The following is a 17178-nucleotide window of genomic DNA, read 5'->3' as shown; positions in this document are numbered from 1 at the left end:
TACTCACTTATAGGAGGATGAGAAAAGATTATATCACTGCCAAGGTCACGCGTTTGACGTCATAATTAGCATCGATGCGATTACTATAATATCACATATCGCTGGAATAAATACGCACCCTACAGACGATATAGTTTAAATCTATAGAATCTTGTTTTTAGAAGAATGTAGCTATCTTTTAGGTATACGGTAAGCCTGTTGCCGTCATTTTCTATCATACATAAATACATACATTGCCGTGTAGTCCCAGCATAGAATGGGCCATTCTTTCCGTTCCCGTGGGTGTCGTAAGAGTAAAGGAAACTACGAGTACTAAGAGAACTTAAGGATCAAAGGATGAACAACATCCCTCTTATACTATCACCGAAAGCCAAATTTAGCGTGCCAACTTGCCTGCCAAGCGTGGTAACTACTGGCAAAATTCCCCGATGGTAAACTGCCGCTCCTTATAACTGTCTATGGGGGAGGTGTATGTTCAGGCAGTGGGCAGATAATGTCTGATATGATGATAATACATATATAGATATGTGTCATGCCTGTTTACTATTATGATAGGCAGAAACAATGGAATCTGAAAAAATCTATCATGTGAAGTAGATTCATGCGCGAATCCATTGTCTAATAAAAAAAAACGTATGACAACTGTTAGGAAGTTCGATTCGTCGTTACCATAGACTAAGGATAGAATTTCAAATCGTAACGCTTTAAAGTAAAATATATTTATTCATTCATCTACATAAGACATGTTAGTATAACACGTCACTTTTTGTTCTTTTCTTGTCATTCCAAGAAATAATTTTTAACGGTAAAAATAAAAAAAAAATTCTAGCTAAAAATGTTAGCCTTCTAATCACCAGCTATTACCGACTGAAAAAAGTGATATATGTTTTCTTTCGTGTGAATTTTGATATTGCAAGCTGATACCAATGTTGTAGAATAAGGGATATTTATTCACTAAATATAATCAATCACCGCACGCCTTGGCTCGAATCCATTCCGCCGACTGACATCGCTCCAAATGCTGTCACCGGAGTGTACGAAAGTTTGCGAGAGGACGGATTATTTTAGATTATATCACCAAATTCCACAAAGACAATTCAAGTTTTAAATCTTTGGGATTTCACGAGGTCGATGGTGATTGAAAAGATTCGTGCTCGGCCCAAAGCTAAGATTATGTACTTATTATACAGGGTGAAATCAAAATTGTTAGTAATACGTGAAACTAAAAATCTACCAATAATATAGAACTTTACATTGTAGTTGTTCGGAGAAAATAAGTGTAACAACTAGCTTTGTCTATTTATATATATTATATACAAAAGGTATATACAAAGGAAATATGTAGAAAATAATATACAAAAACGGAAATTAGAAGTGCAAGAGGCAAGCGATCGAGATAAAGAGAATGACAGCAAAAATGAATGGAAGAAGTAAACGTCGCTGTCAGGTCTGTACGACCAGTCCGAAAGAAAGAGGTGAAATATGCGTGCAATAATGCATTAGAGGTCGTCGCTCCATCTAGTGGAGGGTCGTCCTATACTGCCTTAAGGGGTTATCTGCGATTCGTTGGCATGTATGCGTATGAGTCTATTGGGAACGGCTTATCCAGAACCAGGAGTCTACAGATATTTTAAACCGCGGGATATCGTTAAGGTAACACAAAGGATCTATGAAATGATGGTATAAGGCAGGGGGAAGCACAAAAGATCCCAATGGGTCGACGTGCATCGGCTTAGCTGACCCCATATGTGAATATAAGATAAGATAAGATAAGGGGTTATCTTCTATCTTCTCCATCGATTGTCGATTTTTCGAACTATGTGACCAGCCCATTGCAACTTTAGCTTGCTTATCCTTCCGGCTATGTCAATAACTTTGATTCTTCTGTAGATACTGTCATTTCCAATTTTATCAGGCAAAAAAATTCCGAGTAAAGCCCTCTCCATAGCTCACTGAGCAACCTAAAACTTCTGCATACAGCCATCTGCAACATACACAACAAGTAATATACACTGCTTAAAGAAAGAAAAAGCTACTGCTCTCGTCTTCACGTTTTAAGATATTTAGAATCTTACATACTAAGGCAGAAATATCTTTAATCAAAAATTCAAAAACGATAAAAAGTTGTGTGTCTTCCATACCAATTAACTCAACACCTAAACCCGCTATGAATGGAATAGAATAAAACTTTGTTTCCAATTATGTACATATAGCAGTAAACATTGCTTTGGACTTACCATCATTATCACCAGTTACACCCTATCAAGCATGCAACAATTTTAGAACTGATAATTAGCAATTATATAAATATTAAAACATTTTGATACTCTTAAATATAGTAATTGAAAATAAATATGAACTATTTGGTAGTACAATTAATATAATAAAGAATAATCAAAATCAAATTATATAAATATTAGTATATGAGAGCTGAAAAGTTTTTTTAGTGAAAATGTTGAATGTCACTGGTACAATGGATGCTAACGATTTCAGTTCCACCCTGTATAATCTCACAGACGAACAATGAAGACGACATTAATAGGTACATTGACACGGCAAATTGGACAAGGGATTTGCCATTAGTTTTATTCGAACTACAAGTACGCATAAGTTTTCGACTACACACTGGCTGCTGGCATATTTTCATCCAAGCGATACAATATTAGAATAATCTTTACTCATATTATTAATGTAAAAGTGAATTTGTTTATTAATTTTTTACCTAATAACGCCTTATTGGCTTAAACAATCACTCTGGAATTTGCTATACACGTATTTTATAGGAAGGAGGATATTGGATAAGGATGTAGGCGATTTAACCTGGTCCGTAAGCTCGCGGATAAAAGCTAGTATTAGATATAACTGTGTTTATTTTCATCGTTACAGAAGGAATGTCTATTTTTAATTTTTGCCTCTTTTCGTATACCATTAATCTACATTAATTCAATTAGCATCCTTTCAAGAAAGTGCTCTATGAAACCTAATATTTTTGTAAAGAAACTGGAATCTAAAAATGACGAAAAATTTATAATCTAACTTGATTGATAGTTACAGAACTAATTGCATGTAAATGAATTACTAAGTCTCAGAGCTTAAGCTCAATTATCTAATCAAATGTTTATGTTAAATTTTTTCTATATTTGTAGAACGAATTACATTTTACGATACGATTACATTTAAAATATATATATGACCATCATTTAGAAAGAAGAAGAGGATCTAGTTCTCAGATTTTCTAAGTCTTAATTATTTATTTTTAGTCTGAATGTATTTTAATATAAATGAGTACTTGGATATGTACTAAATTATATTTAAATACATTCAGCTGTTTAAGCCTGATTGATTAGCAAACATCCTAACTTTTTCGTCTTCATAAACTTTAAGGATTGTTTGTTTTTGAAAATTGACAAATAACCTAACAAATAACACGGACGTTGTCACGTTTCAGTGTTCAAAAGCAAAATGTAATAAAATCTTAAAATTTTGCCCACATTTTGCTCTAGATGATCCACAAAATCATAGTAGATTATACAAAAAAAAAGTCTGGAAATTTTCCACGACCAGAATATGTTAGGTTGAATCGAGAAATGTAGTCATTTTGTAAATATTCTGTTAGATACATGTTACATGTATTATAAACATTTCACTTTTCAAACAAAATGAAAGAGCTTTAAAATATACATGTGTATGTTCATATTATAACTACATTCTTAAAAAAATAACTGTTTACTTTTTCCTATGTTCACACATTTTAAATTTAGTAACATTGTGCCAATTTTGATATCTTATGTAATTATAGAATATTTTTACCTATTTTAATGCATGTTGCGTACACAATATATTTGCAATTGTGAAATAATTTTGATTATTTTCAATCGATAAGGTTTATTATCTTGTTGGGTACAGGATTGATATCCATCGCGGAGTGACTTTGATACAATTCAATTGGGATTAAATAAATTGGGAAAAATTGGGAATTGCGTCGTAATAATATATTATTTTGATTTGGTCCTATTTGATTGTGTCCTTGAAGTCATTTTTTATTAAATAACTCAATTATAGTACCTTATTTTGTCAAATTTCGTAAAAAATAAAAATGAATGAAGTTACTTCTAAAAATGAGGAGATTTCTAATCCTCGTGTATTTTTTACAGTCGATAAAATCTATTTCCGTGTTGATTAAACGGTTTGGATCAATTTTGTTAAGAGCGACATCGTTATTTTTGCTGTGCAAAATCAGTAATTATTGTGAATCCAACATTGTTGATGACATTTTACGCTGATTGGAAGTACACCTACTTTCGTTAAGTTAATTTTGTGAAGTCTTGAACCAATTAGAGCCTATCAAGGCCAATTGCCTTGTTTTCGAATACGCAATTCGAAGGGCGCTGTTGTAAATAATTATTAATATCATAGTGATAGCGCCATCTAACAATATTTACAAATTAGGGGGCGCTTCTACAATTTACAACAACGTACCTACTCGTAGCACAACACGATATCATAAAATTTTATTGTCATAGTAATGACAGCAATTGTGTGTCAGCAAATGTCTTTCTTTGTAAACAAGAGATACACAATTAATTCTGACTATAGTACCAAAAAATACAGTGTTTAATATCACAAAATTTTTATACATAATATGTTAACATTTAATATGTCCATCACCACCATACTCCACCACAGTACCACATTATCACACACACAGTGATGCAAGTAAGCAATATCTCAAGGAATTATTTACTCAATAAGCAAACCACTGATTTTCTTCAGTAATTCTGCTTGAAAATTAACCAAAATCCATATGTACGAAATCGCGGGGCAACAGTTAATATAAATAATAATTTAAATATCCCATCCATGATCATTTAAAACTAGGCATGTTTGTCTTGTAAATAACTGTTCTGTCCGATTGTCATTATCCGTCCGTTCGTTTATAATATATATATACATATCTTATATTTATATTTAGATACTATATTATTATTATTAAATACAATTACAAGATTTTACAACTTCTACAATCATGTAATTAAACATCTGGAATTACAAAATTAATATTCTTGTTTTAAAAATAGCTACATATAAATACTTACTAAATAGAGATCGAAGGTATTTCCATTGGGAAAAATTTCTGCCTTGCACGCACATAAAATATATTAGCATTCTAAAAAGCCTACGCAAAACCTGGAATTTGTTCAACCGATTTCCATCAAATATAGATTTCAAACAAAAAAATAGGGTAAGCGCGGGTCGAATCTGTGGCGCATGTTTTCCACGAAAACGTCATTTATTTTTCACAGCACCCCTAAATCAGAGGGATATAAGGGGCGTGGACGAGTCACCCAGGCGCAGCATCTTGAGAGGTGTAACTTGACCACCTAATGCTTTAAGTGAAAATTGTCAATCGTAATATATGTCCGATTTTAGCTACAGTGAGTGTAGAAAGTATTCGTACACCTAGGGTTGTAATAAAAAAATACGAATTTGATAGACTTTCCTCTATTTATTTAATTTAAATCAATACTATTAAATATTTTAACATTCCCGCACTTTGTTTATGATAATTTTTGTTTTTAATAAAAAAAAATTATACAACATAAAAATATTTTTACGTTAACTAAGCAAATAATGACAAACAAAAAGTATTCGTACACTTATAAAATTTGTAAGTAAATGAATATTAAAAAAATATTAATACTTTGTTGGACCACCGTTAGCATTGATGATAGCTTGGAGTCTCTGCGGCATCGAATCAACTAGTTTGAAAATATAAGAAGACGGTATCAATGCCCATTCTTCGCGAAGCGCAATTTTTAGTGTTTCTTTACTCGAAATTGGTCGATTTCGAATTTTATTATCGAGATAATCCCACACATGCTCTATAATATAAATATCAGGTGATTGAGGAGGAATCTCTAGGTATTTTGGAGCGTTAAACAGGATCCATGCTTTAGTATTCCATGCTTTATGTTTAGGGTCATTATCTTGTAAAAATATCCAATTATTGTTAAAACCCATTTGAGCTGCACTAGAGAGAAGATTCTCTTTTAAAATATTAATATACGTTTTGTGATCCCTAATTCCATCAATAAATACAAGTTTTCCCACCCCAAAAGCACTCATGCAACCCCATACAAAAACTGACCCACCACCGTGTTTTACCGTTGGACATAAATTTTCTTTCTTATATTCCATATTAGGTTTTCTCCATACCATATGATGTCCATCCGATTTGAAAATATTATATTTCGATTCATCTGAGTAAATAACAGTTTGCCAAAAATGATTTTTTTCATTAATATATTTTTTTGCGAATTCTAATCTTTTTTTCTATCAATATCATTTACCCAATACTTTTTACGCGCAGTTCTTCCATGATAATCGTTACTATGTAATACGTTCTGAACGATACTGACAGAAATATGGCAATCATTGATATTATTAATTTCTTGTAACACTCGAGGGGCACTAATTTTTGGATTTTTTTTTACACAATTTAAAATTTTCCGATCCAATCGAGGCGTGATTTTTGATGGACGCCCCACCTCTGAGTTTGTTTTTTAGTGTTTTAGTAATAGAAAACCGATCAATTACAGTCTGTACGGTTGAACGTGGTCTATTGACAAATTTTGCAATTTCACATAATGATTTGCATTGATTATGCAAATTAATAATTATTTTTCTCTCCTCTTCACTCGTTTCTTTTGCTTTACGACCCATTTTTGTAACTAAACACGTCTATACTTGTCACGAGTGTAACTAAAACGTCTAATATTTATACCTACGTATTAAAAATTACCTTGGCATTGTAGGCATATGAAAAATTCGATTGAATAAATGATTTATACAGAATTTCATTTAAAAAAGAATGAATGTACGAATACTTTTTGTTTGTCATTATTTACTTAGTTAACGTAAAAATATTTTTATGTTGTATAATATTTTTTTTTAAAAACAAAAATTTTCATAAACAAAGTGCGGGAATGTTAAACTATTTAACAGTATTGATTTAAATTAAATAAATAGAGGAAAGTCTATCAAATTCGTATTTTTTTTATTATAACCCTAGGTGTACGAATACTTTTTACACTCACTGTATATATAAATGTTACTTCCACATGGGAATTTTTCATATAGAAATTTTCTAGTTTTTTCTAGAGACTACTAGTTTGGGTTTCTTAAGAAAGGGTATATTAAGGCTTCTTCAGGGTAGGTAACGCGCACGTGATACCCCTAATATTGAAGGCGTCTAAAGGCTACAGTGATCGCTTACCACCTTTATGGTTTAAAAAAAATCCAAATTTGAAAATTTATAACCTTGAAAACGAAAAGGGCACACCTCAGGAGATTTTTTTGCACCCACACGCTGAATATATTTGAGACGGCCCTGGTCCATTATATTTGACACCTATAAATGCGAATTTAAGTGACATGTACAATTCCAAGATTCATTTGTGCAAAGAGGTTGCTAATATATTGCTATTGCTTTTCAGGTACCGCCAAGCTTTCCAAGAAACGTTGCTATGCCGTAAACGCCGCCGGTGTTCGGGAAACCTCGACCTGACCAGTTGTCGAGACTCGGCTCGCAGCAACCGATCCTGCAGAAGAGACCCGCGCATCTCGTTCATCAATAAAATTGATTTCGTCAAAGACCCTCCACCATTTTGCGTCGATGTAGCAATGGACGGAGAAGAATCTGTGTTAGAATTTTATACAGGGTGTAAGACTAGTAACGCTGTAGTGTAATGTGAATTGGTGTAGTGTAATTTGGTGTAATGTAATATAAATTGATGTAGTGTAATTACTATCCTCGCCGTTAAGAAATCTAAGTCATAAAATTTTTTATAACTAAAAGTGCGAATATACTTAGATAATTATAAAACTGATTTCGTCAATGATTTGATTTATTCTGAGTCAATGTGACGAAGATGATATTTTATACGATGTTAATAGTGATGACGGAGTGTAGTTCAATGTGAAATAGTTTTAGCCTAATTTATTAATGAAATTCGACGTTTTTCTACAAGAAAAAAAAAAATACAAAAAATATAGGGTATCAGGTCATACCAATCAAATGCGTTCAACTGTCGTATCAATAATCATTGGAGCAAATGTTCCGTTTCGCTGCTTTAAAATAATTTGAATGATTTTGAATTCATCTATAAATTTATAGATATATACCTGTACATTTTATATTGTCAATTGTCAAGTCGTCTACGTCCTGTGGCATTAATATTTTTAAAACTACTAAAAATGTGCTCAAAAGCTATGTAAATATTTTTAGATACAGAACTAGTTAATGATAGAATTAATTTAGTCAAAGACCCTCTTTCCAATCAGCTCCAATAAGGCTATAAACGGAGACAGGTCTTATTCTGTGTTGGAACTCTATACGGCGTAGAAAAATAGTGACGATGGAATGTAATTGAATATGATGTAATGTATTGCCAGAAACTAAGTATATACTTATTTTATTGAGGACTAGTTTTTGTCTGCGACTTCGTACGCGTGGATTTTAGATGTACATAATAAAATCTAATATAGTAGTAGTTTTGTTCGACCTTCAAAAGCATAACTGTATGAAACCGTATCTAATTTTGGGTCAGCTTTTTACGTGATGCTGAAACATACATACAGACAGAGACAAATAAAAATTATTATTGTTTAAATTATTTTATATAATAATAGAAACCGAAGCATTACTATTTTTCTTATTCGTTACAGTTACAATTAATTTTATTCCATGTACGAGTATATAGATAGTAATATATATGGTCTCTGGACATGACATTTGATGTATCTACAGCAAAGTTGTTTGTGCCAAAAGAGTTTCTATAACTATTAACACGTTGGCTGCTAACTACGAGATAACTCGTAGATTGCGTTCTTTTGTAAGATACCAATTACGACTTATCCTATATTTACGCCATACTGCCATATTTACGCTATACTGTAATTTTTGTACATCGCTTCTGGGAATAGAACAAAAAATCTAAAAACAAAAAAAAAAATATTAAAAAACTAACCAAAAATATAATTATAAAACTTAATTCAAATTTATAAGAATATGACAGAGGTAATCAAATGTACAATGTTATATATTAATATAACATTGTACATTTGATTACCACGTATGACATATGACAGCACATTCTTATAAATAACTGATGTGTACAATAAAGAATTTAATAAGTAAATAAATATATTTTTTTTTTATTTTTTTATGCTTTTTGATGATAACTATGACAATTTGATTTAATCACATTATATTATTAAAACACTAATGTGTTTTAACAACATAATGTGATTAAATCAAATTGTCATTTTAGGTGAGATTTCTGAAAATTGCAGTGGCATTAAACGTGTCAAAATGCTACATTTATTCTTAAAAATAAAATTTAAAATATTTATATTATAATTTAAAAATGTTTGCTACTTGTATTTTTTATTTGTATAAGTAGGTATATATACTTACTATAGATATAAAAAATAAATATGAATAAATTTGAATTTGTGCAAAATCCCAACGTTAACTGTTTATAAAAGGGATAAAGCCGCCCATTGTTTTCTCAATGTGATTTTTATTTTACAAAATTTATTACGGTAATTTTTTGTAGGGAACAATAAATATTATTTATCTAGATGTTTTATATATGTTTTATGTATGTAGTTATAGACGGAAAGGTCGGTCCATGTTTGAAAATTGATGTAATGATGTGAAATTGAATATTGATGTAATATTAATAAGATTAGTGTATATATTGTCAAATTACTTGTGCCATAAGAGTTTTTATAAACATTAAAGCTGATAAATTTTTGTAAATATTTCAGAGACCGAACTAGTTATAGTTAAAGGGGTTTGGAACTTTTGTGTAATATTAACAAATGGCGTCATTTCTTATAACAACCATATGGTTCCTTTTATTGTTACTTTATTATTACTCGTATATCTTAAAAACTCGAATATCTTAACTCCGATATTGTATGACTGTATTACTCTATAAAATATTTTATTTCTGTTAAACTTATCTTCAAAAATATATCGTGTCCATGAGTGAAATTATCAACAGTAGAATCTAAAACGACGTCATCTTTATCTATGGTCTTTTATTATGTCACAAAAGATGCCTCACCATTCTGAGTCAATTTAACTATGGAGCACAAATATCTATGGAGGAAATAGCTCTATATTAGAATTGGTACAGTATACAAAAAAAATAATTGAAGGATCTCCAGATCCTTTATTTATTTTTTGTATACCTACTGTACCTTATAAATAACTGAACGGAATGTGAATTCATGGGATAATAAATAATAATAAAATTACTCCACCCACTGTTAAGGAATCTATCATTAGGTTTTAATATATGTCAAAAATCTTATAAATAAGACATAAATTTATATTTATGGCTTATTTATAAGATTTTTGATAATAATAAAATAGATTTTGCCAAAGTTTGAATAAATTTAATCCATAAGTACCAGTTAACCCAGCAAAAAATTATTTTACCCCGTACCTTTATCTATCGAGTCCATTTCATCTTATTGGAATATATCAAGTAGAAACCAAAAATATACTTTTATAAAATTTCGTTTTGTTTTGGATTTTGGTTGATTGGTTTTGGAGATTTAGCGTATACAAATATTGTGACACTAAATTTGTATATATTAAGGCAAATATTGAGAATAGAAATAATAAAGTGTTATTGAATGTTAAACGAATGTAATGTAAATATTGTTTTTACGAGATATATTTGGAATTTATCTGATAGTTTAATGTTTCTATTGTTAAATGATAGTCTAACAAATCAAGAACCAAATCTGTCTGTCATTGCGGATTTGTTTGACTTACTAGTACTGCGACTTATAAGGGAGTTCTCTATGAGAGTTTCACCATATTCTGTTTTGTTGGATAATTTATATCTGGGCCTGAATGACTTACAGAAACCCAATTTAGAGATTATTTTTAGAGATAAATTAAAATTATTTTTAATGGTGTATCAATATTGTGTTGCCATGTTTGTTTGTATTTACCTATTTAATGACCTATGTAAATGAGACATTTCATGTGTGGAAAAAAATCACTTTATGGTTACATCTTCAGTTCTAACCGACAAGATAATCCTATATATTGTAAATTACCCATCTGTCCATCATTAAATATTACATTATAACAGGACTGTTAACTGTCCTTTCCTGAACATAGGCCTCCCCCATACACTGCCATAAGGAACGGTCCCGAGCCACCAACATTCCCTTTGACAATATACTTTTGTTTTTACTGATTATGTAGCTGTTAACCCCAACTTTACGGGCGTACATCCATTATATTTTGTTTAGTTGGTAAATTACAGGAACTCCTTAGTAAATAATCATAAATAGGAAAGTCAGCAGTAAGGGTAATAAAGATAAATGCGGAGATTTCAAACCATAGATACTTAATTAGGTAGAATTATTTTGTTAAATCTATTAGTGCGTACTTATTACTTAAGTAAATGATGTCTTATTTAATGTTTGTATAAAAGATCGATTAAAACATTGTATAAATTCATGGCATTTAATTTATGAAAAATCCTTTTCATTAACTTATTACGAAACTTTGGAAGGATACATTATGACAAGTATATTTATTTACTAAGTTTCTTTATAATAATACAATTAAAACTCGTATTCCACAAAAAAAACTAATTTAACTGTGGTAAAACCACTCATTTTGATTTAAAAACTAAACTTCCGAACCGATTTTGATAAAATTTTTTCGGGAGTAATCTGTAAGTATATTTTTTCAGATAAAAAGGAATTTTCCAAATCTGTTTATAACTGACGTAGCTATGAAGTAACAATAATAAAAAAATACCGGAGTTTATGGTCGTTTGCAACTACATAGTTGCATATACATATATACATCTTATTATTATGGCAAACAAAATGATGGTCCGCGAACTCATCAGATGTAAAATGTATTATTATTTATGTAATTAGATAATATAAATTATTCTTGAATAAATTTAGATCATAAGTAATATCTATCTATTTAGCCCACATTAACCTACTGGTGGGCATAGGCATCCTTTTTGTTGCGCCACTTATAACAGTGCAACTATCGATCATTGGATAGATCTATCGACTGCCCTGTTTTGGACACCATCCTGTCACGGTTTTGATCCACAGTCTATCTTTCCTTCTAACCAAGTATCCTGTCCATGTCAACTTTGACTTCAGAATTTGTTTACAAACGTAACATTATAATAAGGAAAAACCACACAATATGTGATCATCATCTCAACCATTATCTATCCATTGCTGAACATAAACCTTCCCCATAGACTGCCATAAGGAACGGTAAGTGACTAACGCCCTGCAAATGTCTGTCATCACTCTATCTTGGGGCCGGTCGTTCTACGCTGCGTTTGCGCGTACATTTCTGCTCGATTGGTTTATCGAGCTATGTGACCAGCCCATTACCACTTCAGCTTACTTCCTACAAAATATATATTGTTGTAGAACCTTTAATAAATGAAATGATAAAAAATAATTTTCTTACAGAAATAGTACTTTATTAACTCTTTGTTACAAACACAAACATAAGTATTTACAGGATAAAATATATAATGTACGAATTCACATAACAATCACTATTAAAAGTTATAACTTAAAAACAAATGTATTTTAAAAATACTAAAATTAAACTGATCTGGCAAACTTACTCTAACTAGATAAAACAATAGTTAAAAATGTTAAAGCGATTATTTATTAGAAGCAACTATTGTTTTTTTTCAACAATAAAAAGAAACGCTTTTTTTAATTTATTTTATGTAAAAATAAAAATTCTAATTTTCAATTCCAATAACCTATTTCTTATACTATGTAAGTATATCTTAATACTTATCCTATTAAGTAGGTATACATTGATATCTATTCTATTACGTAGTTATAAAAAATAGAGGTATACATCTCAGAGTACACAAACTCGAGACAATTTCGCAAATTCATTTTCTAAATTGGCCAAGCTGAGAATTAGACGCAAAGCGAAGCACTTAATCAGAGGATTTTAATACATTTCTTATCATATTATAAAGATAGAGTTCAAATAAGTCTCGCTAGGGCTAACTAATAAATTATACAAGGTGTAAGAAAAATGTTGTCAAAATTCCCATTAATCAATGAATGAAACTTACGTGCAAAAAATCGGACCTTCATAATATTTGCTCCATAGTCTGTTTGTCATACATTCCTCTTACACAGCTCGTATAACACTAGATGATAATGCTAAATTATTATAAAAAATCAATGGCTGAGAATGCTTTCCTCGAAAAATACAATATTTCTATCGTGTATCAGATATTATACATAATTTTTCGAGATAAGCGTTAGCCTAAAGATTTTTACGTTTCTCTTAACTATCACTGGGATTTGTTACTCTTTATATTATATACTTATAGCATAAAAACTAATACTATCTTTATATACATTAAAATAAATGTTCGCGTCAATCTTTAAGAAATATACTCGGTTCCGGGAAGACGTCCAAAAATGCTGTTAAGGTGCCGTGACCAGGACTTAAAATTATTGCTAATTAATTATATTACAAGAATAAACGATGCTAGTTCTATTACAGAACTTAAATTGCTACTGGAATTGACACTTATAAGTACTTATTCGCCAAGTTACGCGTAATACAAATCATGTGTATCTGTGAAATTATTAAAACTATGTCCACCTTAGAAATATAAAAAGTATTCCAAACTGTTCTTCTTCATTGAGGAATAATTTAGTGGTAATAAATAATTCATTAATGGTAACGTGATTCTTCCAAGAACTCAACTGATTGAATAAAATTAATTAAAGACTGGCGCGTACACCTCCCTGTCCTAAGCTATGCACAACATTGGTCGTTTATAAATTCCATAGACAGAGGCAGCTTAGGACAAGGGATATGTTAACTAAATGATTTACTTTAACAAATCTCGAATTCGATTTTGGTAAGAAACTATTAGTCTTGCGTTCTTCAACAAAATCGAACCCCAGCATAAATACCCAAAATTTTTAATGCAGTAGGTGTCTATGACAAAATTATTCTGTTGTTAAAGATACAGTAAGTTGTTAAAGATAGCGAATTTAAGCAATTGTTAAAAAAAAGTTAATTTACTAATATAGTGCATAACATGGGCACATCAATTTATCATCAAATTACTGAATAGATAAATTATAACATTAAATAAGCCATGTTCTCCATAAAAACTTTGGGCATCTAAAGCTTACATCTAAGTTTTTATGAGGTGGATTTATTGTTGGTTGTATTAGTATTTTAAAGAAAGCCTTTTCATTGTATTTTATTGCTGAAATCATTAAAATACAATGTGAAGGTAATGTATATTTAGAAAAGAAATACCATACAAACTAATAGTGTATTTCTTTTCAAAAAAATTATTAAATATAAATGACTCCAAATGTGTCGCTTTAAACTATTAGCTAATTAAAGGTGCCTACAAATTACGATTCTTTAGTAAATTTAACAAAATCAGACAAACAATTGGTTAGATATACATAAACAGATAACATAAATATATATATATATATATATATATATATATATATATATATATATATATATATATATATATATATATATATATATATATATATATATATATATATATATATATATATATATATATATATATATATTGGAATGAAATTATATAATTTAATTATGTATGAAATTGGCAAATTTGTAAGCACCTCAAAATTTATATAAAATCTAACAGAAAAAAACATATAATTATTATAAATAATAAGAAGACTTAAATGAAATTAGAAATATTTTAACACAATAACACAGATTGAACAAGTTTTAATAACTAAATAATTAATATTAATATATATTACAAAAGTATCAATATACAGGATGGCTGTAAAACCGACGTAAACGCTGTATTGGTACAGCGTACATTGTATTATATAAACCGGAGAATACACAAACATATTCTAATTAAATACGAGTTACTTATTGGATTATGAATTTATATTTTTACAACTTGATGATTTCATAGACAACCTGTATATTAAAGTCATTAAATGTACATAAACAAAGGCGGATTGCCGACAAAATATTGAAAGATATTAATAACATTCATTATACGTGGATAAAATCACAGATTCAAAAGGATATTTACCGCTATTGCTTTAAAAAAATAGATAAGTAATCAATAAGGAATATTTAATTAAAATATAAACCCAGACATCCCCACTGTCACTAAACTGTACTATAATTATAGATACGACTATTTGGCCACAAGAAGCTACTCAATATAAATAAAATTACCAACTAATAATTGAACGCAGGAGTACACCGCAAATTAAAGTTAGAACGACAAAAAACAAATGAAACTAATAAAAAAAATAAAACAAAAATAGCAATCGTCTCATCTAATACAAAAGGTTATTAAACTTATTGAGCCTACATAAACCTATGTACCTATTAAAGATATGCATAATAACACGTAATTAAAAATTAATAAAACTACTGTTAATTAAGTAAATCTTAGCTAACATCAAATTTAAAAGCTAATTTCACAGCATACTGATAAATTCTTATAAAGACCTTTTGTTAGAAGACGAATATTTATTTATGTTTTGCAAACAAAAATTTACTAAATTTACATTTTATTTATCGATGTGTTTTCGTCTAGTAAGAAATACGGGCATTTTTAGAAGAATATGCTATCTGGCAAGTATACTATGGGGAAATTTATCAATAATCTGTGAAACCGAGCCTATACTAATATGCCATTACTTGAAAATTGAAAGGTCGATGGATGTTCACGATTTGAAATCAAATTGTCGGTACAATGATGTACATAACTATGTACAGAATATGGTACAGTCATGTGTAATAACTTGTAAACACTTTTTATCCATACAGTGTCGATACCAAATTAAATAATTAGTAAGATGGTAAAATACAGCAGGTTCATGTGAACTGAAAACTAAGTTTACGATATTTACACAGTATTGCACATGGCTATAACTACTAGTTTTTATGATAAACATCCTGTCGAAATTCCAATTCGTTTCGTTGGACTATTACGGAAATAAAAAAAAAAAATCAGTTCTGAAACGAAGTACTTACCGACGAATCGTATTTATTCATTTTTAGTATACATTATAAGTACATAATCTTACATTTTCAAGTAACGGCAATATAGAATTGTTTGAAAACAAAATGCTAATCATATCACTTCGTTGACGAGTGTCATCTTGTGACAAATTACAAATTAGATTTATACGGAGTGAATTTGTTACCCTACGGAAAGAAACCAAGATTAAGCAAACCAATTTTTTATTAAAAAAAATAACCGGATTCGATTTTAATATTTGCTGGCATATATATTTTTTCATATTCTTTTTAATATGTTTTTGCTTTGACATTTTTTTTTTTTGTTAGGTTAAATATATTTATACACCGATTTTCTTTCTGCGTTTTTTTTCGCACTTCTAAATTATGTTATATATATATAAATTAGATTAGATTAAATTGAAATATTATTATAACTAAAGTAATATATTTTGAAATCTATGTAGTGTATTAATTCAAATGGAACATTACTATAAATTACTATATCAGTATGTATATAAAGATGTATAAAAATTATAAAGAACTGCATTCTTACTAACACAAAAAAGGCATATCTTTCTAATGGTAAAAAAATCACCCAGTATATTCACATTAAAATTAGTCGAAATACCTAAGACTACTACAGCATAAGATACACTTTAACGGCATCTCTTTTAAGTCTAATATACATTATAATAATTATAAAATAATAATAGATGTAATCTACATGTATTAATATATTTACAATTACTCGTATTTCTGGCGTGGTCACATTATTAATATATATACACTTAACTACTATTTCAAATACAAATTATTATAAAATATTCTTAACATTTATTAAACGTCCAACGTCTAAACTAAAACATTGCTGAAAAATATTAAATTTTGGTGTTAAGTTGTTTGGTGTTAAGGCTTGAATGGATTAAGCAGGTAATGACAGAATTAAGTAATAAATGATACCTATATCTCAATAAGCCTCCAAAACTACCTCGTGCTCTATAGACGATTAATGAAAAACTAACACTGAACTCGGGACCATAGGGCCAAGTTTAAGG

General features: G+C 29.6%; 1 protein-coding gene across 1 annotated transcript in view; it reads left to right on the top strand.

Annotated features, from left to right (window-relative positions):
• The window catches only part of LOC113517755 (neuropeptides capa receptor-like), a 174515-nt gene extending 166572 nt beyond the window's left edge, over positions 1–7943 (top strand). The window contains exon 7 of the mRNA XM_052893839.1: positions 7497–7943. Coding sequence (XP_052749799.1) covers positions 7497–7749 — 253 coding nt within the window. The 3' untranslated portion in view covers positions 7750–7943. The remainder of the gene's footprint in view (positions 1–7496) is intronic.
• Positions 7944–17178: the final 9235 nt, after the last annotated feature.

This window comes from Galleria mellonella, unplaced genomic scaffold (genome assembly GCF_026898425.1).
Source record: "Galleria mellonella isolate WM207_F2 unplaced genomic scaffold, CSIRO_AGI_GalMel_v1 utg184, whole genome shotgun sequence".
Lineage (NCBI taxonomy): Eukaryota > Metazoa > Arthropoda > Insecta > Lepidoptera > Pyralidae > Galleria > Galleria mellonella.
This window is presented reverse-complemented; position numbering and strand designations above follow the sequence as displayed.